At 40.4% G+C, this 25,483-nt stretch overlaps 1 protein-coding gene across 1 annotated transcript in view; it reads right to left on the reverse strand.

Moving 5' to 3' along the window:
• Positions 1-1,350: 1,350 nt before the first annotated feature.
• Positions 1,351-25,483, reverse strand: part of bmp7b (bone morphogenetic protein 7b) — a 147,597-nt gene continuing 123,464 nt past the window's right edge. The window contains exons 3-7 of the mRNA XM_063031658.1: positions 23,086-23,234; positions 22,070-22,267; positions 19,603-19,679; positions 17,996-18,106; positions 1,351-4,176 (exon numbers count right to left, since the gene is read on the reverse strand). Coding sequence (XP_062887728.1) covers positions 4,027-4,176; positions 17,996-18,106; positions 19,603-19,679; positions 22,070-22,267; positions 23,086-23,234 — 685 coding nt within the window. The 3' untranslated portion in view covers positions 1,351-4,026. The remainder of the gene's footprint in view (positions 4,177-17,995; positions 18,107-19,602; positions 19,680-22,069; positions 22,268-23,085; positions 23,235-25,483) is intronic.

The raw sequence follows: 25,483 nt of genomic DNA on the forward strand, positions 1-25,483 counted from the left end.
TACATGTTAGTAGGGAAGTGGTGTTAGGTAAATTGAAGGGATTGAAGGCAGATAAATCCCCAGGGCCAGATGGTCTGCATCCTAGAGTGCTTAAGGAAGTAGCCCAAGAAATAGTGGATACATTAGTGATAATTTTTCAAAACTCGTTAGATTCTGGACTAGTTCCTGAGGATTGGAGGGTGGCTAATGTAACCCCAATTTTTGAAAAAGGAGGGAGAGAGAAACCGGGGAATTATAGACCGGTTAGCCTAACGTCGGTGGTGGGGAAACTGCTGGAGTCAGTTATCAAGGATGTGATAACAGCACATTTGGAAAGCAGAGAAATGATCGGACAAAGTCAGCATGGATTTGTGAAAGGAAAATCATGTCTGACGAATCTCATAGAATTTTTTGAGGATGTAACTAGTAGAGTGGATAGGGGAGAACCAGTGGATGTGGTATATTTGGATTTTCAAAAGGCTTTTGACAAGGTCCCACACAGGAGATTAGTGTGCAAACTTAAAGCACACGGTATTGGGGGTAAGGTATTGGTGTGGGTGGAGAATTGGTTAGCAGACAGGAAGCAAAAAGTGGGAATAAACGGGACCTTTTCAGAATGGCAGGCGGTGACTAGTGGGGCACCGCAAGGCTCAGTGCTGGGACCCCAGTTGTTTACAATATATATTAATGACTTGGATGAGGGAATTAAATGCAGCATCTCCAAGTTTGTGGATGACACGAAGCTGGACGGCAGTGTTAGCAGTGAGGAGGATGCTAAGAGGATGCAGGGTGACTTGGATAGGTTGGGTGAGTGGGCAAACTCATGGCAGATGCAATTTAATGTGGATAAATGTGAAGTTATCCACTTTGGTGGCAAAAATAGGAAAACAGATTATTATCTGAATGGTGGCTGATTAGGAAAAGGGGAGGTGCAACGAGACCTGGGTGTCATTATACACCAGTCATTGAAAGTGGGCATGCAGGTACAGCAGGCGGTGAAAAAGGCGAATGGTATGCTGGCATTTATAGCAAGAGGATTCGAGTACAGGAGCAGGGAGGTACTACTGCAGTTGTACAAGGCCTTGGTGAGACCACACCTGGAGTATTGTGTGCAGTTTTGGTCCCCTAATCTGAGGAAAGACATCTTTGCCATACAGGGAGTACAAAGAAGGTTCACCAGATTGATTCCTGGGATGGCAGGACTTTCATATGAAGAAAGACTGGATGAACTGGGCTTGTACTCGTTGGAATTTAGAAGATTGAGGGGGGATCTGATTGAAACGTATAAGATCCTAAAGGGATTGGACAGGCTAGATGCAGGAAGATTGTTCCCGATGTTGGGGAAGTCCAGAACGAGGGGTCACAGTTTGAGGATAGAGGGGAAGCCTTTTAGGACCGAGATTAGGAAAAACTTCTTCACACAGAGAGTGGTGAATCTGTGGAATTCTCTGCCACAGCAAACTGTTGAGGCCAGTTCATTGGCTATGTTTAAGAGGGAGTTAGATATGGCCCTTGTGGCTACGGGGATCAGGGGGTATGGAGGGAAGGCTGGGGCGGGGTTCTGAGTTGGATGATCAGCCATGATCATAATAAATGGCGGTGCAGGCTCGAAGGGCCGAATGGCCTACTCCTGCACCTATTTTCTATGTTTCTATGTTTCTATACTGAGTACAAATGAAAATCACTGACAAACATTTTTAGCTTAGTTGAACTATTGCAAAGCATAAGCACCATTATGCAATGAAATGTATTATATTCAGTAGAAGTTAATTTCTTGTTTCTCCAAATTCCTATGTGATACAAGTAGTCTGAAATTATAATTGTCTTCAGCTTCAAGTGGCCTTTCATAAACAAAAAAAAATTGAGGAAGCAATACTTTCGAAAAAGTTTGTTGTCCAATGTAATCAGCAGATTAGGTTTCTATTATCCTTAGTAATTGGTAGCAAAGAGCAGGTACCAATTATCTTCAATTTACTTCTGTACAGATATTTCAAATAAATATTTAAGTGCTGTTTTAGTTTATCAGAGCAAGTTCAGATAATCCCAGGTGATCTGTAGTAAAAATGCTATCCTGTGTAATTAGTAGAAAGGAATTTACAGTTTTGAGTATTGTTTGAAAATGTCAAGTTACAGTAGTTTTGTGTACTTTTTATCCACTTTCTGAAAGACACCAGTTATGCAACACTGAGCTCGTGTGCTGTAGCTCATTTGGAGGGGTTTGGTAACTAGAAGTCTTGTTCCATTCTCCTATAGTAAATCATAAATGTGAGCTTTATAGCCATGTTTCCAATTGCTTAAAATTACAGAGTTTGTACAACAAAAATAGTCTCTTCAGCTCAGCTGGCCTCTGCCACTATTTGTACTTCATAATAAGTCTCCTCCCACTTCACTTCATTGATCCAAGTTAACATTACCATCGGTTTCTTTCTCTCTCGTGCCTATCGAAGCTCCACTTAAGTATCTCTATACAGTTCGCTGTTACCATTTCTTGTCAAACTGAATTTAAAATAAATTTCTCCTCAATTTCCTTCTGTATTTATTTGTGACTGTCTTAATTCTATGACTCACAGTTTTGACTTTTTTCCCCCAGAGTTGTAAACCATGTCAACCGTTGTCAGAGCTATTCTGATCATCCCTTAGCCTTCTCTTTCCTAGAAACAGAGATACAGCCTGTTTACTTCTGTTACCATTCTTTTGGTGTAACTCCTTTGGTGTTCCAATAACTCCTTTATAATTTGGAGAGCCGGAAATCTGTATAATTCTAAAAATTGAAGTAACAGGAAAAGTGATCTGCAATTAGTTGTCTCTGATTTCAACTGATGAAATCTCTCATTTCCAATGGTGACATTTATCAGTCGGTCAAACCGAAAGCTTTACGGTCATCAGTTTCACTAATATTCAGCAAGGTAGTCTATCATTCCGTCTGTTTCCGTCCTGAATGTGACTTCAGACCCCTTAATGTGGCTCACTCCGCACTGTCTCTTCAGTTTACAGCAATAAGGGCTAGGTAATGACTGCTGGTAATGAAGTCCATCTCCCATAAACAAATAAATACCTAAATAAAAGCTTACTTTAAAATTTTCCCTTTTTCTTTCCATTGCTCAGCTATTGACGGAGATGTACCTGATGGTCAAGAAATGGCTGATCTGGAGCCAGAGGTGTATTTCCTGCTGTCACCCCGCACTACAAGGATGATAACGAAACTCACCTTCCTCCTGTTTCTGTGCACAGTCTCGTCCCGTATAACTGACAAATGACAATTCTTGATAACTTGAGTTAAAACAATAGTCTGCTTGATCATTAGGATGCCGTACCTAAAATTCTCAACCGATAAACTTATATACCACTCAAAAGGTTCATTAGACTGAAGTGATCTGTGCAGTGCTGCCATTCAGTGCCGTGGCCCCTTTCTCTGGGAAGAACTAAAGCCAAGAATTTTATCCCATTACCCCTCCCATTAAGATCAGTTAGCACTGCACAGACTGAGGTTCAGCTGCATCTTTATCAATCCCTAAAATTTCTGCCTCATAGTTTTCCACAGATCGAACATAAACTGCAATTGAAATTCTACTGTAACCTGCATGGAAAAGGAATCTGCCCTTGAATGGAATTAGAGGTTGTGATTGAGTTTACTCCTGAACATGTCCAGTGATATCACAGTTTGGGCATTGAGCATGCATTTTTTTTATCTGTCTATTTTGATTAACCATCTTGGAGCAATAAATCAATTGTTGAGAAATGGCTTCTCTCCACTATAAATTGCAGAATATTGTTTTCAAAAGTGATCAAGTAATCTGACACACAACGTTAAAATCCGAATTTTCCGACACAGAAAAGTCTATCTGAAATCCTTTGACCTCACACTTGCTCATAATACAAAAAGAATAGCTATACATATAGTCAGCCTTAAAAATGAAAGTTGTGGGAAAATATATTCTTGTTTTAAAGTTAGATTTTCCTCAAAGCCACCCCAGTTCAGTAAGTAAGTTGACTTGTCACAGGGGAGTCATGACTGGCAGTGATATTGGTTCCTCTGTCTTTCAGGAGCTAATGGCAGCCACATGCTCTAACGACCATGTTCCTGTATTTTTTTAGGATGACGTTTGAGCTGTCGTCAAAGTACAGCACAGAAATGGCGTTGAGCTGTGTGGGAGCGCAGCATGGCTTCGGAACGTTCTCCGGGTTTATTAAATGGACCTGGATATAAAATTAAGACATTTTTTTTTAGAAATCACTTCAAAGATACATATAATACAACCAATCACAATCATATATAAATATACATGAAACTCATTTGGAGGAAGTATGTTGCAAGATTAGTTGATAGCCTTCCACCCGGAAGATTACTCCCTAAATCACACAGGTTTTTTGCTCTCCTGAAGCAACTGGCTCACTGAGAAACAGTTATCTCTCAGCCTCTGAGCTCTAATAATTTTCCTGAGAAGGAATCTGAATACTGAGCACTGGAGGCCCATTTGTTTTCTGTATGTACTGCAACCAATTCCGTTTTATCTTGTATTTATGTGCACAAGCTTTGGATTAGACCTCAATGGATTTGAACAAATTCCTCCCAAGGTTAGTTTCCAACTATTGTACCAATTTATTAGCTTAGATCAGCTAAATCAGCATAAGCTTAACACAGTCATTTTCTTTTCAAACTTGATGCTGCACTGCAGTAACATGTTGCCGCACTAGCCTCATGACAAAAGTGAGGGGCTGTTTGACATCTGTACAAAATGAGCCTGCTTCCAGCTCAGTTGTCATAACCAATCCCAACCCTGCAGTTGTAGGACACAGCTGAGATGCCATTTCTTGTCTTCTCTATCAATGCACTCATATGTGGCTCAGAACACACTATCTCAGGAATTATGTCATGGTGTGACACAGGTCATACACAATTTATGCCCTGGCAGATTAATCCACTGATAATGCGTACAGTTGAGAATTAGCTCTGAGATTCCTCAAGCTTGACTTCCTCAATAATGTGATGATAGGTGCAGTCAAGAAGAGGTAGATATTGTGTTCTCATCCATCTACATAGTATTGCTGCAGTCCTCATACATTATTTTTAGCATGAACATCCTACCAGCTTTTCAACCACGGTACTACATTAGCCACACACACAGCAGCAGTGTTCAGATCCACCCCTCTCTCTCTTTCAGGACAAGGTGGAATGAAATTCTATGCAGCAACACCTACCAGGTGGGGAAGGTTGACTAGTCCAGCATATCACCAGGTGGCACAGTGATGCAGCTAGTACAGGTGCTGCTTCACAGTGCCAGAGACCTTTCAGTCTGTCTTTGTGGTGTTTGCATGTCCTCCTTGTGACTGTGTGGGTTTCCTCTGGGTGCTCCGGTGTCTTTTACACCTAAGGACACATGGGTTGGGTAGTGTTGGACCTGACTGTTTAATTCTTAGATTGGACTATTATTTTCTTTGCTGTTTAACAATTAATTATCTGCTTATATTTTATACAAGTTTAACATGCCTCTAGTGGTTATACAAAGTATAATTCTGGAAAACTTTGGAAGCTTCTTTGTTCTGCATTAAGTGATTAAGCGCTTTCTCATTTATTAGCTTGCAGTATTCGATTGAGTACTTTCCAGGTGGTTGTCTCTTATCTACAGTTTTGAATGGAGTATTTCTTATCTCTGTGGTATAACAATAGCTGTTCCATGTTCAGGGCCATCTTTTTCCTTTGACTCTCTCTTTGCTTTCTGTCAATTCTACTTTTCTTCTGCTTACTGTTCTATCAAGTCTGAATAAAACAATCATGAAGCAACAAGTTTTGTTTCTCTTTTCTGACTTCGAAAAGAACCTTGGACTAAAACACCAGAATCCACTAAGTAGTGTAGTCAGCAGGATAATTACGAAATTTAGAATTTGTTACAACCGAAGACAAAAGTGGAATTCTCGCCACCTGAGCAAAAGGTGTTCTGGCTTCGAATACCAGATGGAAATCAGGACTGAGGACTGCTGCATTGTTATTTAACAAGAAAAACAGCTGTGAAAATATTGGTTGCAATCTATTTGGTGGAAATATTGGTTGCAAGCTATTCAGTTGCAATCTCTATTTTGGTTGCATGGCAGTCAGTTTTGGTACCTAATGAAAATAGTGGTTGTACAATCTATTTGGTTGCTGGGTCAATGTATTTCATATTTGGTTACAATCTAATAATATTTTGAGATCACGATCGAAGTGATAAAAGCACGTATGAATTAAGATCAAATCAAAACAATGGCAAAAGTTGTGAAACCTCCCAAGAGGTCTCATCTGACTAAAACATCTCAGCATGAAAAAAGTTGATTAAAAAAGGTCTGGATGAAAAATACCAACAATGATAATTTTTTAAAGAGCCAGAAAATACCTTCTACTGATCTAGAGATAAGATCGAATGTATGAGCGATTGAAAGAGTTAACAAGACGGGTAAAGTCTTTTACTAATTGGAAGAAATGTGAAACTTGTGATAAACTACAAAAACAACATGATAGAGACAGTAAAAATCTAAAGAGCGAATGAGTGAAAGATCAACATGGCAATTCAATCACAATGCATTATTTAGAGTTCAGCAGCAAACTAAAGCAAAATGGGAAAGTGTAGCCACAACTTCAAGTGGGTGATCCTGCTAGTGACACTTCCAGAGAGGCTGCTACTGATGCTACTGCTGCTGCATTGCCTGGGAAACACGGGCTTCTGAAACTCCACCCGAGGAATTCCAGTCCCCATCAAACACACTCTCTCTCTCTCTACAGGGCCAGCATCCATTTTCTGGAGAGTTACGGTCTACATCGGTTAGACTCCCAATGCAGCAACACCATCTCAACTCCGAGGAATTACAAGATGGACATGACATGGTCTCTACCACAGCCCCTAGTGACTCCAGTGAGGATGACAATGATGAAGCAGTAAGATTGACATCTATGTCACAGCTTGCTCCAATAAAGACCAAGGAAGTGAAGACACTCAGGACTGAAGATGAGACTATTTTAAAAATATGTATCGACAAGCTTTTGGCAGATCCATCAATTATTGCTCAACAATCTGCTGAAGGGCAGTAAGTGCTCAGATGACCCTGATACTCTAAATGAAGAACAACTGAAAGCAATTTAACTTTAAAGATGACATTATGTATTGCATTAAGAATCCCTGATACAAGTGGAGAATTCATCCAGCACGTCAACGAGATACACATGATAATAGTCTTCATTGAAGAACATGGAGACCTACAGTGTCCTGTTGGTTATTCCTCTGTTAAATTGGAGAATGTAGCATTAGGATGGGGCCCTTGTTTGTAAGAAGTGTGGGCAACCTATCTAGCAGTGACGGCTGTTTCTAGCATCAATGTTCTCACTCAGTATTCACTTCACTGACTATGATCGGCCTCCCAGGTAACACCTGCTTGGTGGTTCAAGTGGTCGACTGTTCTTGAGTCACCTAATATCATTGCTCAATGCACGAGTCCAGTGAGTCCAGCTGCACTGTTACTGCTGGACATGGAAGTCTATGATGACCATGACTGAAAGGGCAATGATATGCCATAAAGAGGTAAATCATTATAAAGAAACACCTTTATCAAACCCAGATCTGCTTCTGTACATTGATGGTTCCTCAATGATTGATAGAGCAATTCAAATGGCTGGACGGGCTGTTGATTCAGAAACTGAAATGCTGGCATCAGGAAACTGAACTCCTGGTACCTCCATGCAGTAGGTGGAACTAAAAGCTTTGATTGAAGCCTGTGAGTTGGCAGAAGGAAGACCAGCTAATATCTGCACTGATTCTCGATGTGCTTTTGGAGTTGCTCATAATTTTGAAAACTTACGGAGACAAAGAGGATTTCTTACGGCTGTAGGAGCTTCAGCTAAGAATGGCCAACTAGTATAAGAAATCATGAATGTCATAGAACTGTCATCAGAAGTTTCTGTATTAAAATGTAAAAGCTGCTCCAAAATGACTGTAATGATAAGCCATGGAAATGTATTTGCAAATGAAGTTGCAAAACTGGCAGCACGAGAAGGAGTAAAAGAAGTTCCGAGAGCATATGCAGTGAACCTGACAACTGAGGTTATGGAAATGAAGTTGAACTCTGTATCACAGACAAACATACAAGATATCCAAGCGATGCAAGCTCAGTGCTCTCCAGTGGAAAAGTGGATCTGGATGGAGAATGGTGGCACGTTAAACAATAATGGATTATGGAGCTACGGCACTAGTCATAGACTGGTAGCACCAGCTACGTTGCTTCCTTATCTGGTACACCAAATATACTCTCCAGGACACAATGGAGTGTAAAAGATGATTGACAGATTCTCTCAATGGTGGTGGGATCCAAAGTTCAGGGCACAAGCTTGACAAACTTTTGAAAGGTGCATGACATGCCAGAAAACAAATCCTGGAGCAGCAGAAAAGCTTCTTCAGTTAGGTGCTCCTGCCCCACCTGGTCCAATTTTACACTTACAGGTGGACTACATTTCTTTGCTGAAGTTTCAAGGATACTTAGAGGTGCTGGTAATAGTGGATAAGTTTTCAGGATGGGTGGAAACTATTCCAGCAAAGACAGTCACAGCAAAAACTCTGACAAGGACTGTACTCCTAGATGGGGTTTGCCATGTCACATTGACTCTGACCAAAGAACACATTTCACTGGGAGTGTTTGTCAGGAATTATGTCAACTGATGAACATCGAATGGTCTTTTCATTGTTCACATCACTCAGAGTGATTAGAACAAGTCCAACGAATGAATAGAATCAACAAACAACGATTGAATAAACATCATAAGGAATGTATACTATGGCCTACGGCTCTTCCTTTGGTCTGGTGTAGTATCAAAGAAGAAAATTATACTAAATCCGTTCAAAGTGGTGACAGGGCATCCTACATTACTACCAACAGCCTTTGATCTCAGAGAGGTTGATATACACATACTGGCAGGCAGTTTAGTCAATTATTGAGTGAAATTAACCCAAGCAGTCCAGTCCGCTTCCCAGCAGGTTTCTGCCACTCAGGAAAACCCAACAGAAGAAGGACACACCCTGATTCCTGGTGTGTGGGTCCTGATTAAGAAACCACTGGGAGCTGGATGGGAAGGTCCTTATCAGGTGGTAAAAGTACGTGGATATACACAGTCACTGCAAGTGAGCTAACGTGATACTCGGTGAGGACAAGTGCTGTGGTTAATGTGCTAAGAACCTCTTGGCCATTGTGCCTACACTGCTGGGCTGCAGTGAGTAAATCACCAACCAGCCAGAAGACATTAAGCAAATCAACTAATTGACAACTAATGTTAGAAGTTCATTCTAACATTAGTTATTGTTATATTTTTTGCCAATTTTACCTATTTACTATGAATACTGTAATTCATACTAATATGCCTTATCATAATTTACATCATTTTTGCTTGTTTGAAGACGATCATTAACACAATAGTTCAAACTCACATAGGGGCACCTGCTAAATCTGCCCAAACATGACATAATCTTATGAATACTTAGAGGAATATATATCCTTTGATATTTCATAACCTAAGAAATCTTTTGATGATTTTATACACAACATAGATACCACAAGGTATTCTGCCTCAGAATTTTTGGGTACAATGATTCTAAACAGGTGATTTAGAATCAAAGTGGGGGGGTGTGTTGTTGAATCTAACTGTTTAATTCTTGGATTAGACTATTTAATTGTTATTTTCTTTGCAGTTTAACAATGAATTACCTGCTTGTGTTTTATGCAACTTTAATATGCCTCTAGTAGTTATACAAAGTATAATTCTAGAAAGCTCTGGAAGCTTCTTTGTTCTGCATTAAGTGAATAGGTGCTTTTTCATTCATTAACTTGGTACTGCAGTATTCAAATGGATACTTCCTAATTGGTTGTCTCTTATCTACAGATTTGAATGGAATTTTTCTTATCTTGCTGGTATAAAAACAGCTGTTCCATGTTAGGTGCCATCTTTATTACTTTGTCTCTCTTTTTTTTTGCTTACTGTCTATTCGACTTCCCTCTGTCCCATCAACTCTTAAAATGATCTTGAAGCAACAAGTTTTGTGCCTTTTCTTGACTTCTAAAAGAACCTTGGATTGAAACACCAGAACTCATCAGTAGTAAATAAATTGCCCCTGGAGTGTAGGCGTGCGGTGGAATTTGGTAGGGGAGGGTGTTGGTAGGAACGTAGGCTGAGTATAAATGTGTGATTTTTGGTCGATATGGACTTGGTGGGCCGAGGAGTCAGTTTCCATGCAGTTTCATCAGCTATTCAGTAACAAACTGGCCATCATAACCAACTTGTCCTTGCAGTCCAAGATGCTCACCTAAGCTAGTTCTGCCTTTGGCCCTTATCCTTCTAAAGTTTCCCTATCTATCCAAGTGTCTTAAACATTAAAGTACCTGCATCAACCACTTCCTCTGGCAGCTCATTCTATATACGGACCACCCTCTGGATGAAAAAGTTGCCCCTCAGGCTCCTATTAAATCTCTTTCCTGCTTACCTGAAACCTAAACGCTCCAGTTCTTGATTTCCCACTGATGAGGATAGAAGTCTGTACACATTCACTCTTTTGATGCCCTGCGTGATTTTGTACACTTCTGTAAGATCACCCCTCATTCTTCGAGGCTTCAATGAGTAAAGCTCTGGCCTGTTCATCTTTTCTCTATAACTCAGTCACTCAAGACCCAGCAACTTCCCTGCAGTCTTTTCTGTACCTCTTCCAGCTTCATGGCATCTTTCTTAGAGTGGTGGCATCCGTTAGTCTCGCGAGACCATGGATCTGCGCCTGGAAATTCCCTGTGCCGTCGCGGTGAGGCGACGCTGGAGGGTCCTCTCCAGGGCGCAGGCCTCGGCAAGGTTGTACGGAAGACCGGCAGTTTTCTTTCTTAGAGTAGGGTGACAGTAACTGACTGTAATTTTTGAAATGCAGTTTCACCGTGTCTTGTACAACCGCAACATAACAACATTCCAATTTCTATGGTCAACTTCCTGTCTGATGAAGGCCTGCATGCCAAGAAGTCTTTTCCACAACACTGTTTACTCGCTTCCTACAGCATTCTTAGATATACCTGCTCAGGCCCTGGAGACTTATCTACGTTTATATGTTTTAAGATGTCCTCAATTGTAATATGGGCTATCCCTAGAAATCCCCACCATTTGTCTCAAGTTCATCTTAGTAAAACCAAAGGACACATATTCATTGAGGCTCTCACTCAGCTCCTGAGGCATTACACATTGATATACACTTTGAAGGGCCCTAGTCTCTCCCTACTCATTTTTTCCCTTAAATACATAAAATTCCTTTGGATTGTCCGTTATATTTTCTTTCACTGCTATCTTATGTCTCTTTACCTTTCCGATTTTCTTTTTTCCTGCATCTCTTATATTCCTGCAGAATTTCTTTGATCCCAGCTGCCTGTACCCGACCCATGCCTCCTTTTCTCCTGCCCAGTCTCAATATCTCTTACCATCCAGAGTTCTTTACTCCTGCTAGCCTTGACCTTCACCCTCGCATAATAGGCAGACATTGAACTCTCATTATCTCACTTTTAAAAACCTCCCACGCGCTGGACATCTCAGTGCGCGTAAACAGCCTAGTCCAATCAACTTTTGCAGGTTCTTCTTCAATACTGTGAGAAAGTTGCTCAGCTGTGCCAACCCTATTATTCTTGCATATTTCTGTAATCTCCCTTCATATTTGTGTTTCTTTTAATATCCATTGGCCATTAGGGGCCTATAGAGAAGACCGACAGGGTCATCATCCCCTTCTTAAGGACATAAGATCATGGTTCCCGGGTTCGAATCCAGTCGGGACCGCTCCCAAGTACGCTTCCATTCATGCTGGGTTGAGTGTGGAGATCACAACTCGACCTCATAAAACAAAGGGAAAAATACTGCGAAAATGTCTGTGAGGAGTGGCACTCCACACAGTCTCTCTCTCACTCTCGCTCTGCACCTGGTAAAGGCTTGAAAAAGACATCATCGCCACACGCACGGACGCACGCACATGCCAAAATAAAGAACACAAGAACATAAGTAATAGGAGCAGTAGGCCATCCGGCCCATCTAGCCTGCCCTACCATTCAATAAGATCATGGCTGATCTGTCTGTAAACTCAGCTCCATCTACCTGCCTTTTCCCCATAACCCTTAATTCCCTTACTATGTAAAAATCTATCTAACTGTATCTTAAAAATATTTAGTGAGGAAGCCTCAACTACTTCCCTGGGCAGAGAATTCCACAGATTCACCACTCTCTGGGAAAAACAGTTTCTCCTCATCTCTGTCCTAAGTCTTCTCCCCTGAATCTTGAGTCAATGTCCCCTAGTTCTAGTCTCACTTACCAATGGAAACAACTTTCCTACTTCTATCTTATCTATCCCTTTCAAAATTTTGTATGTTTCTATAAGATCCCCTCATTCTTCTGAACTCCAGAGATTATAGTCCCAGGTGACTCAATCTCTCCTTCATCCCCTTCATCCCTGGAATCAACCTAGTGAACCTCCTCTGCACTGCCTCCAAAGCCAGTATATCCTTCCTCAAGTACAGAGACCAGAACTGCACACAGTACTCCAGGTGTGGCCTCACCAGTACCCTGTATAGTTGCAGCATGACCTCCCTGCTCTTGAATTCAATCCCTCTAGCAATGAAGGCCAACATTCTGTTTGCCTTCTTAATAACCTGTTGTACCTGCAAGCCAACTTTTTGCGATTCATGAACAAGCACTCCCAAGTCCCTCTGCACAACATCATGCTGCAATCTTTTACCAGATAAATAATAATCTGCTCTTCTAGTATTCCTTCCAAAGTGGATGATCTCGCATTTACCAACGTTGTATTCCATCTGCCAGTCCTTGGCCCACTCACTTAACCTATCTATATCCCTCTGCAGACTCTCCACATCCTCTGTACAATTTGCTTTTCCACTCAGTTTAGTGTCATCAGCAAATTTTGCTACGCTACACTCGGTCCCCTCTTCCAAATCATCAATGTAAATGGTAAACAGCTGTGAGCCCAGCACCGACCCCTGCGGCACCCCACTCACCACAGATTGCCAACTGGAGAAACACCCATTTATACCAACTCTCTGCCTTCTTTCGATTAACAAATTCACTATCCATGCCAATATACTTCCGCCGACTTCATGCATCCATATCTTATTTATAAGTCTCTTGTGCGGCACCTTATCGAACGCCTTCTGGAAATCCAAGTATATGACATCCATCTGTTCCCCTCTATCCACTGCACTCATTATGTCTTCAAAGAACTCCAGTATCTTATTTCTCAGCTCCACCCACAAAACCTCACTGGACAATCCATCAGAAAAACTCAGGAAGCAACTATGGAAAGAGAAACAATTTCTGTTTTAGGCCCAAGACCCTTAGTCAGAAATAGGAAAGAGAAAAACAAGTTCGTTTACGCAGCAGAGAAAATTTGAGAGAAGTGAACAAAGGGAATTTCACGGATAGGATAAAACTGGATGACTTACTGTGGCAGTTAAGGTCAGATTGGTAGTCTGTTGCTGGTGTAATATGGTCTGTGTCATGTATTGTCTCTCCTTCCCAGTACTGATAAAGAATTCTAAACCTTGGGAAATTAATTTCTCTTTCCACAGTTGTTGCCTGACCTACTGATCTTTATCCTAGCATTTTTCTGTTTTTATTTCAGATCTCCAGCACCCACAGTTTAATTTTGTTTTCTAATACCTGAAATGGATTGGTTGTCAAATGAGGAAAGGTTGGGCAGATCTGCTGGACTCTGTTAAGGTGACTACAGTGAGCATGCTTCCTCTCCTGGGAGAAATAGAACCCTTAGGTCACTGTTTCAAAATAAGGTGTCACCCATTTAAGATCGAGATGATGTGTGATTATTTTTCTCTTAGAGAAGCATGTGACTTTTGAACTCTTCTTAAATGATGATGAAACAGAGTCTTTCAATGTTTTTAAGTCAAGTTAATTATTAGCAAAGAAGTAAAAGACTATTTCTGGCAGATTGGAGTGCAGAACTGAAGTTATAAGCAGAACAACAATGATCTTACTACATAGATGAGCAGGGTTAAGGGGCTGAATGAAATATGCCTGCTTCTTATTCGTATGTATAAATCCTGATGGACAGCATAATTGAGTGTTTAGAGAGGAAAATTAATCAATGTAGGATGGATTAGTTAAAGGGAGGTCATGTCGGACTAGATTAAACTTTCTGAGCAGGTAATAGTGGATTGATTGTGCTATTACACTTAATGTTGCCCTCTTGGATTTCAGCAAGACTTTTGGCAAAATGATTAGCAAAATAAAATGAAAAAAATGGGATGCAGTGTAAGATGGCAAGCTGAATTAAAATTTTTTCAGTAGGAGAATGCAAAAGGTAAATGGGAGTTTTAGTGACTGGAAAATTGTACACAGTTTGCTTCTGCAGGATATGGTTACAAAAGTTAGTCAATGATGCCAAAACTGGCAGTATGATATATTGTGGGGAAGAAAGTTATGGGCTGTTAGAAGACATTATTTGACTAATTAAGTGGTTGATAACATTGGAGTAATTCATTTGCAAAACTTCAGCGCAACAGTAGTGTAGCGGTTAGCATGACGCTATTACAGCTCAGCGTGTTCTGGAGTTCAGAGTTCAATTCCAACACATTCTATAAAGAGTCTCTTTACTCCCTATCTATGGAATGTGTGTGTTTTCCCCAGATGCTCTAGTTTGCTCCACGGCCCAAAGACACAGCGCAGGTTACTCACTCATTGTAAATTGCCGTGAGATTGGGTTAGGGGTAATCCGGTTTGTCGGGGTTGCTGGGGCAGCCTGGCTGGAAGGGCGAACTCTGCACTGTATTACTAAATAATAAATAAACAAACAAATAAATAAACAAACTGCCATGAAGGCAAAGGAATCATGATAATTGGATTCTCCTGTGAAGACTGAAGGAAAGAGGAATATGAGAAGAATTAGGCCATTTGGCCCATTGAGTCTGCTCCAACATTTCATCATGGTTGATCCGTTTTCCCTCTCAACCCCACTCTCCTGCCTTCTTCCCATAACCTTTGATGCCCTGAATAATCAAGAACCTATCCACCTCCACTTTAAATATACTCAATGACTCAAATACTCAACAGCCACCTGTGCCAATGAATTCACAGATTCACTACCCTCTGGCTAAAGAAATTCCTCCTCATCTCTCTTCTAAATAGACGTCCCTCTATTCTGAGGCTGTGCTCTCTTGTCCTAGACTGTCCCACTATAGGAAACACCTTCTCTACATCCGCTCCATCAAAACCTTTCAACATTTGGTTGTTTCAATAAGAATCATGCTCATTTTTCTAAACTCCAGCAAGTACAGGCACAGAGTCATCAAATTCTCCTCATACATTAACTCTTTCATTCCCGGAATCATTCTCATAAACCTCCTCTGAACTCTCTCCACTGTCAGCACATCATTTCATAGATAAGGCATTCAAATCTGCATACAATACTCCAAGTTTTGCCACAAGAGGACACAGGTTTAAGGTGCTGGGCAGTAGGTACAGAGGAGATGTTAGGGGTAAGTTTTTTACTCAGAGAGTGGTGAGTGCCTGGAATGGGCTGCCGGCAACGGTGGTGGAGGCAGATGTGATAGGGTCTTTTAAGAGACTTTTGGATAGGTACATGGAGCTTAGAAAAATAGAGGGCTATGGGTATGACTCATAATTTCTAAGGTAGGGACATGTTCGGCACAACTTTGTGGACCAAATGGCCTGTATTGTGCTGTAGGTTTTCTATGTTTCTATGCTTTCTAACTGAGGCCTAACCAATACCTTATAAATCCTCAATATTACATCCTTGCTTTTATATTCTAGTCCTCTTGAAATGAATGTCAACATTGCATTTGCCTTCCGCACCACCAATTCAACCTGCAAGTTAACTTTTAGGGAATCCTGCATGAGGACTCCTAAATTCCTAAACCTCAGATTTTTGAATTTTCTACCCATTTAAAAACAGGCTATGCATATGTCCTTTCCACTATTCACTTCCTGACACTGCTTTCCATCTGCCGCTTCTTTGCCCTTTCTCCCAATCTAAATACTTCTGCAGCCTTCCTGTTTCCTCAACACTACCTTCCCCTCCACCTCTCTTCATATTGTCTGCAAACTTGGCCATCAATTTTGTCATCCAAATCACTGACAGACAGTATAACGTAAAAAGAAGCGGTCGTAACACCAATCCCTGCCGAACAGCATTAGTCACCAGCAGCCAACTGGAAAAAGCTCCCTTTATTCTCCTTCTTTGCCTCCTGCCAATCAGCCAATCCTATCATTGCGGATATCTTTCCCGTAGTACAATGGGCTCTTATCTTGTTAAGCAGCATCATGTGCAGCACCTTGTCAAAGGCCCTCTGGATATCCAAGTACACAACATCCACTGATTTTCCTTTGTCTATCCTGTTTGTTATTTCCCCAAAGCATTCCCAAAATTTTCCCTGAAGGAAACTATGCTGACTTTGGCCTGTCTGTCATGTGCCTCTAAGTATCCTGAGACCTCATGCTTAGTAATCGACTCCATCATCTTCCCAACTGCTGAGGGAGGTCAAGCTAACTGGACTACACTTTCCTTTCTTTTGCCTCTCTCCCTTCTTGAAGAATGGAGTGACATTTACAATTCCACAGTCCTCCAGAACCATGGTGCACACATCCATAGGTCCCTAATGTTAACAGAAATCTTGATAGGAAGGAATTTCAGATACTTTCCTTTATAAGACCTGGCATAAAATATAGGAGAAAGGAGGTCATGGTGGAACTATATAAACAGCCACGAGGGAGAATTGTGGATATTCTGATGACCATACTATAAATATAGCAGCACCAGAGTGTGCAGAGAGGAGATTTAACAAGGATATATTTGGGTCTGGAGCATTAGAGTTATGAAGATAGACACACTCAGCCAGTGCTGTTTCTTATTAACAAAGAAATTCAAATAGAAAGTAAAATGATGTGAATAAGATTATGAAAAGCTAGACAGGGATGACATAGGGAGCAGAATTGGAGATTAGGAAGTGTGGTTAATTTTTTTTTATCCTGTAAATATAAGGAGTGCGGAATCATTTGCTGAAAGGGTGAAGGAGACAGAATCCTTCCTTACGTTGAATAGATGAGAAGTTAGAGCTGTAACTACTTTGGGCAGAGAGCTGGGCATTCTGAGTGATACGAAGACCTCACTTTTGATCTGGAATTGTCGTGAAGAGCCAAATAGCCTCCCACATTCAGTAACTTTATTTACTAATTTTGTGATGTTACCGAATGTAGAGATTCTGCAGATGCCGGAAATCCTGAGCTACACACACACACACACACACACACACACACACACACACGCGCACACACGCGCACACACACACACACACACACACACACACACACACACACACACACACACTGGAGGAACTCAGAAGGCTAGGCAGTTTATGATTCAACATTGCACCCATCTCCAGGAGTGTAATGTTCTGTGCAGAAGTCTTGCAATCAGATTAACATCTCTTTACATTTACCATGGTGTTTTGTAGATTTCAGCATCTTTAAAGGACAATGGACTTGACTGAAATATTTCATTATTGTCATAACAACCTAAAGGAATAAATCCACAATTAACCTGAGCATGTTTGAAGACCCTAAAGCATACAGTGTGTTGAGCAGGGTTGGGTTAAATGAAGATGTTAGTTGGAATATTAAGCTCCATAATGGCATTGCTACCTTTAAATTAGCATTGCATGCAGCTTGGCATTGTGATCTGCATACTTCTGACAGTTGCCAGATTTGCTTGTATAAATCCTTTGTAACTTGGTGCCTGGTGTAACTTGTATTGTAAATGTGGGTACATATTCATCTGACGTGATTCTGGTTTCATTACTCCTGATACCCCACCGAAATATTCTATAGCCCATGTTTTACGCCGGGAGCGTGAAAGTTGAATTACTGTGATGGCTATTTAAAAATTTTCAGACCTTTTGTTTACAATGTGGGATATCTCCCCCTTTTCCCCTTGCATCCTACAGTGCTTACCAGAGTTTGAACAATAGCATGATTTGTGGCATTCATGTATGAGTTTAGTGGGAATGAGCATTCTCCTTCACAATAGTACGCAGCATATCCCTCGGGAGCGATAATCCAGTCCTTAGAGAGGAAGAGTACATGTGTTAAAGAAAAACTTCCAGGTACTGCTGTTTGAAAAACTTCTGTCCTTACAGGGTAATCTACCAACATCATTAATGAGAAAAGGTAAAGGAAAAACTTGTTTAGCATTCACCCAAAGGTTGGGATTAATGAGGCCAGATCAGAGTTCAGGCATGGATTTTGTAATTATGCAACTTTTATACTAATTTTCTGCGGTAAATAATACTGCAGTCTGCGAACAATATACAGATCAAAGTGAATAGTGCTATTACTGGGAAATAAACCACTTCCCATTTCACTGAATCTGTTTGAGCAACTTTGGATCAGATGCAGAATAAGACTTTCTCAAATTGGTTCTCAATTTAATGTCAAAATGTGCAGCTGCCCATCAGGACTGCAGCTGAGTGTTGTTATGAGCAGAACTGGCATTTACATATTGAACCTTCCAACTACTAACGTAGTTAATGTGCTAGCACCAGATTTAAGATGACTACTCCAGCCGGGCATTGGATTCAGGAGTTGGAGAGAAGTTCCACGACATAATATATGCCATCCAGCTATGGTTCAAAACTACAGCTGTCTGACATGCAGTAAGCATGCAGGTACAGCAGGCAGTGAAGAAAGCTAATGGCATGCTGGCCTTCATAACAAGAGGAGTTGAGTACAGGAGCAAAGAGGTCCTTCTGCAGTTGTACAGGGCCCTGGTGAGACCACACCTGCAGTATTGTGTACAGTTTTGGTCTCCAAATTTGAGGAAGGACATTCTAACTATTGAGGGAGTGCAGCGTAGGTTCATGAGGTTAATTCCTGGGATGGCGGGACTGTCATATGTTGAAAGATTGGAGCGACTGGGGTTGTATACACTGGAATTTAGAAGGATGAGAGGGGATCTGATTGAAACATATAAGATTATTAAGGGATTGGACACACTAGAGACAGGAAACATGTTCCTGATGTTGGGGCAGTCCAGAACCAAAGGCCACAGTTTAAGAATAAGGGGTAGACGATTTAGAACGGAGTTGAGGAAAAACTTTTTCACACAGAAGGTTGTGGTTCTGTGGAATGCTCTGCCTCAGAAGACAGTGGAGGCCAATTCTCTGGATTCTTTCAAAAAAGAGTTAGATAGAGCTCTTAAAGATAGTGGAGTGAAGGGATTTGGGGATAAGGCAGGACAAGGGTACTGATTGTGGATGATCAGTCATGATCACAGTGAATGGTGGTGCTGGCTCGAAGGGCTGAATGGCCTACTCCTGCACCTATTGTCTATAGGTATATTCAGGAATGGATTACCTTTGCAATTAGTTATCCGCAGTGAAAGATGCAATAATTCCCTGAAGTACAGCTTGCAGAGTTGATTCATTAAGAACTCTTATCTCTACAATCTCCAAATTCGAAGATAAAATAAATCAATTATTTCTATACAAGATGAAGCTATCAGCGCTAAAATGATTTTGGAGTAGAAAGGAAAATCAGAGTCCTTTAATCTCAGGAATTACCTGCCATCCTAGATCACGGAAGCTGACGTAGAGCTCATGTTTCATGCAGGCTTGTTGATGCTCACTGCTACTGTTCTCTGGTAACAATAAAAAATAGAAGACATTCATCAATGCATATAATTATGAAGTCTGTCTGGATTATTTTCCCAGAGTTCTTGTGTTAGGTAATTGGCAGACAGGTTTGGTATCTGTCAAGTCTGAAAGGTTAATTCCTTTCTTAATGAGATGACAAAGTAAGAGAGCTATGCAGACGGAAATATTTTGTTTGTCTATAATAACTAATTAGAATTGCATTTATCTGAAAGTCTGTATATTCTTGAATCTCCCATATTGGGCTATCTAAATCAGCTATAAATTAAATTAAACTAAACTTTTTTTATAGTTAACTATATTAAATTAACACTTTTTTTCAATAATATCTTTGGTTCCCTGTTCTTGATAAAAATATATAATTACTGAGGGTTATCTTGCTCTCCTTGCAATGATATTTGTACATTTAGTGGTCTCCATCAAATCCTTCTCTTAGAGATGGGGCTGGCTTCACTTAAACACCACATCAAATGTAAAATCTATTTGATTAATTTTGGAAAAGCCTCAAATCATAACTACTACTTCTGTGACAAAAACTAAAATGGACTATATTGAAGAGTGCTATAGAAAATCAGAACTTTGGTTTCGTCTTGAGACGACGAAACCCAAATAAGCTACATCATATCGGTGTCAGCAGTCTCGCCACCACCTGAAAATATTACGTTGACCCCTCTTGGTCTAATGTCAACCCTTTCACCTAGTAATTTAGATCTTCCTTGAAGTATCTGTCAAGTTACATTTTTACTGGCTATGCTATGGCCATTATGTAAATGATGGCTTAGTGGTACATTCACTTGGGGCTGTTAGTGTTTTTTACATTGTTTGTAGCCTCCCAATATATAAGAAGAAATGATGTGAATTCAAAATAATGGTGTCAATCTTGCAGGATTTTAATCATGCTTGAGACCAAAGTTATGGTATTTATTTCATATTCAGCTCTATTATGAATCCTCTTGAACCATTTTTTTTAACTTAACTTTCTTTTAGGTCAATGTCTGCTTTTTTCTGTGCATTTCTGTGAAACAATCTTAAGCGTCTGTTTCACAGAGAAGCACTGTTTAAGTGTGTTGTTTTTGGAAAAAAGGCTCTGGATATATTGACTTCTGGTAGAAGCAACAGAGTAGAAGCTGCATTACTGAGTGTATAATTTGTACTTTACAATGATATTATGGTAGCTCTCTGAATAACCAAAGAATGCCTTGCCTTCTGGCTGTTTCTGTTTGTTGATCGATCAGCCAGGGTATCAGCCATTAGGTGCATATCAATACATGGCAGGGAATATCTTGAAGGTAAATCCAGATGAGAGAACCCATGCCATACTAAGACAGCATGGACTTGTATCGGCTTATGATCGAATGGAGAGTCATGTTGCCCCTCAGGGTGTAGAAAACGTTGGAGGTCAGGTCTTGTGTGGAGATTAGGATTTCAGCAGGGTGAGGCTGTAAGGTGCAAACCTGGTTTTATATAATTTGTAATTACAGCATTTGTTGCCTCTGGGCCTGTATTCACGAGTATTCAGAAGAATGAGTGCTGGCCTGATTGAAACCTATTGACTGGTGAAAGGCCTTGATGTGGAGTGGATGTTTCCTATGGTGGCGAGTCTAAAACCAGAGGTCACAGCCTCAGGATAGAGGGGTGTCCTTTTAGAACAGAGATAAGGAGGAATTTCTTTAGCCAGAGAGTGGTGAGTCTGTGAAATTCTTTGCCATAGGCAGCTGTGGCGGCCAAGCTTTTATGTATATTTAAGGAAAAGGTTGATGGATTTGGCATGATGGGATACGGGGGGAGGGTGTGGCAGGGGGAAGGCAGGAGATTAGGGCTGAGAGGAAAAATGGATCAGCCATGATGAAATGTCAGAGTAGCCTTGATAAGCCAAATGGCCTAATTCGGCTCCTATATCTTACGGTCTTGTGATAATTGACCAATGCATAAACTAAGTCTCAAACAAATAAACATCAAAGGGAAACATAGTATAGATTCCAGTCATTTGCAAAGATCATGATCAGATCTCTCTGTCAACACCTGAATGTCTAGTCTGAAACAGCCTGCCTTTCCGTGTGCAGTCTCCAAAATATTGGTGACTCTTATGCTAACTTGGAATGATTTAGACAAGTTTTTCAAATTTTCCATTTTTGTCTCTTTAGAGTACCTTGACTGAATTTTCATGGCATTGTCTTATTAATGAAGATGCCAAAAGAAATTTTTTTTCACAGCACAAGTTTCATATCAACTTGTTGGCAAGGCACTTAGCTTTCTAGACCTTTGATACTGGAGTTCACAGATTATTTTTGTCTTCAGGTATATGATTTGTGAATGGCATTACTATAATACTTTTTCAACAAACTGAATTAGATGTATGAACACGGTATTTGTGTACCTGTTAAGCTAGTTGCTCTTAGAGATTCTTGACTCTTGGAAGACTTAGAGCGATTCTGGTTCTTCTGCTTGCCTCCTGCTGATCGGGCACTTCGGATGTGGATTTCAGTGGCTTTGAAAAAGACCACCATAAAAGGTTGTTTATTCTGAGGCCCAAATCTTCCAATGAGACCTGCTGCCTTGGGATTGACACTCAGTCCTTTAAGAAAGATTACACAAAAATGAATTTATTCTGTTGCATCACCACATATTCCTATTTGGGGTGTTTGCATTCTGTTTTCCCATCAGGGCACTACAGCAGACGATTTCCCAAGTCTAACAAGAATACAAATCAGATGAAAGTAGGTCCTCTCTCATCTAAGACCCAATAGGAATTATGAACTGAAACTCTCTTTGAAACATATCAAATGGAGATGGATTAGAATGGTACCTGAAAAGAAACGAATAGGCTCTGAAGAACAGAGAACATCAAAGGGAGATTTGACAGAGGTGCTTGCAATCATGATGGGTTTGGATGGAGTTAGAAGAAAGAAGTGTTTTAGATGGCTGTACAGGCAAAAGAATCAATAAAAAATGCAACAGAAGGTCCTTAATTGAATAGAGGACATTCAATGAAGATCATTGAATTATAATCAGAAATGAGTTGGAGGAAAAACAAAGTCATGTATCCAGGAAGAGAGTGGAGAAAGGGGCTAACTAGATTACTCTTCAGCAAAGCTGGCACAAACTTAGAGGGTTAACTGGATTCCTTTTGTGCTGTACTATGACTCAATTCATTTTTTTTGTAGGGCTGATTAGACTGTATCTCTTTAATAGTCTTTTTAAGAATGATACTTTGAAGGCCTAGAAACTTGTCTGCATGGAAAAACATAACCTACTGACCCAGTGCAAGTATGTGCTAGAATTACTACTACACAAGTGGAGATTGGGGATCTGACACCGGTCATTCAGTTTTCCTTTTCCAATTAAACCTTGTCCCCAAATGAGAAGCCAGCTGTGGTGATGTTCGAATCTTACCAGTTGTTGTTTGCACAAAGAGTTGAAGGCCCAGGTTGTTTTTTGGATTCACCACCCAATGATTACTGGTGACTGTTATATCGAATACCAGCCATCCTTCCTCTGCAGCCCAAATCGTTCTAGAATCCAGGGGAAACAAGGCAGACTCACTGAAAGAAAATAAGGAGAGGTTAACCAAATTCCTAATAACCTGTGGTAAAAAGGGTTATCTCTGTTGATTCTTAATTCCAGATTTCTCCTGATAATGTGCATATTCTTTATAAACATTAGGCAATAAAGTTGCTTATTTCTAACCCGCAGTTTCAGGCATCAAACAACTGATTAAAATCACAAATGATTGCGCAAATTTATAGCTGGCTGAATGTCACCTATTGTATTGCTATCAGGTGTGACACACAAAGCGTATGCGATATTGTGAGTATATGGAAATAACTGAAGATCCCAGTCATGTTGACAACAGTCTATCCCTGTCTGCTGCAGCTCACTGCTTTCAGTGTAGTGTATTTATTACATTGCACCCAGCTCTATTGAAACTTTCAGAGTAGTTCAGGTATAATATATAAAATCTAAAATGGAAACAAAACATAAGTATAATGAGTACATCACTCATGAATTTGTTCAGGCAGTATTGCAATCAAAGACCAAGTTTGGACAAGCAGGCAGACCCCATGGTGAGCTTTTGCACAAGACTATCCCTGGAGCAAGAACTGTGCCACATGTGAGCCAGCGTTACAGTGTATATTTTCCAGAAGTTTTTGAAAATGTTTCGTGATGCATTGCAAATATATAACTAAATAAAACAAAACAGATATCACTCTTGACAAGAATGACTGTAATTATTCTTGTTACATTCTATAAACAAGATGGGGGGAATGTTCTAATGGTTGACATGAAGTTGTACAAATGTGCTTTCCCTGGGAGATTTCACAACACATTCAAAAGTCAAGGACTGATGTGATACAAGCAGCAAGAGAACGAAGTTGAAGACACTGAATCTGACTGCCATAGACAAACCACAGATTATTAGGACTGTTGAGAGAAAACCTTGGGGAAATAGAAGAGGTCCATCAAAACACAAAACAGCTGTCCTTGATCAGATACATAGAGTATAAGATCCCAGTGCTGTCACTTTGCCAGGTTCCTGGCTTTAGCTGTGATCTATCCAGTCCACATTGCTGCCTGTCCATTGGTGAAACAATGCAATTGGAAATATGGCCTTTTGGGTCAGAGCTATATGAGTTCCAGAGGCAAAGGGACCAACAGAATGGTGACATTTGCAGTTTTTGACTTGACTGGCTACATAAATATGATCTGGAATGCTTAGTTGCTTTGGTCTTGAGTTTTTGTCAGCCAGAGACTGAAAATGCAATAGATTTGTGGTAAAGAAACAATGGCCAATTATTGTTTTCTCTGAATAGTTTTTTTAAAACTACAAAATGTTTTTCATAAGCAGTCCAGCAATTATTGCCCGGTTTGAATACTGAATGATTGCAATGCTTATGTTAATTCACTCACAAAGTGTTAGTCATTTAAAGGATTTTGAACCAGTGACAATTAAGTTCTACTTCTGGGTCAGGATGCTGTGCAACTTAGATGCTGAGTTGCTAGATGTAGAGTTTCTGTGTGCATGCTAGTTATCTATTAAGGGAGTGAAGACATTGTTGAAGAAATCTGGACTGCTCAATCATACATTTGATAGATGTGTATTAGTGGTGGCAGAGGGAGGAAATGTTCAAAGTGATGCACTGGGTATCAATAAAGTGGTATATTTGTTCCAGATGGTGCTAATTTCATTTTACTTGAACCATTAAATGATGGCAAGCTTTGACATAGAACCCTTTCTTGTCAGAGATGATAAGTGCCTGGCACTTGTGTGGCACGAATGATTCTCGCTTCCCATTTAAAATTTTCTTCAGGTATTGTTTACGGTAGTGGACTTTTTCACTGTCTGATCAGTGACAGATTAGCACAGGCTCCTTCTTGTTATGTAATCAGATGATCTGTGTACTAAATAAGCCTCCATGGAAAAGAGTAAAGAGTCAACACTTCAGGCCGAGACCCTTCGTCAGCTCAAAATGCTGACTGTTTACTCTTTTCCATAGATGCTGCCTGGCCTGCTGAGTTCCTCCAGCATTTTGTGTGTGTTGCTTTGGATTTCCAGCATCTGCAGATTTTCCTGTGTTTGTGCTCTAAATAAAATGGGATTGTAGAGCCAAGTTTCAATGTTTCATCTGTGTCCAGAGTCTGAGCATCCGATACTCAGTAAGTACATGATATATAAATACAGTTGATTCTGGTTCAGCTGCTTTTTTGGAACAACTCTTAGAGAACAAAAACTAATTGAGAAAATAGTCAGTATATCCTTCATTTATTTGGGATACTATGTCCCTTAATTGGG

The sequence above is a fragment of the Mobula hypostoma genome, chromosome 2 (genome assembly GCF_963921235.1).
Source record: "Mobula hypostoma chromosome 2, sMobHyp1.1, whole genome shotgun sequence".
Classification (NCBI taxonomy): Eukaryota; Metazoa; Chordata; class Chondrichthyes; order Myliobatiformes; family Myliobatidae; genus Mobula; species Mobula hypostoma.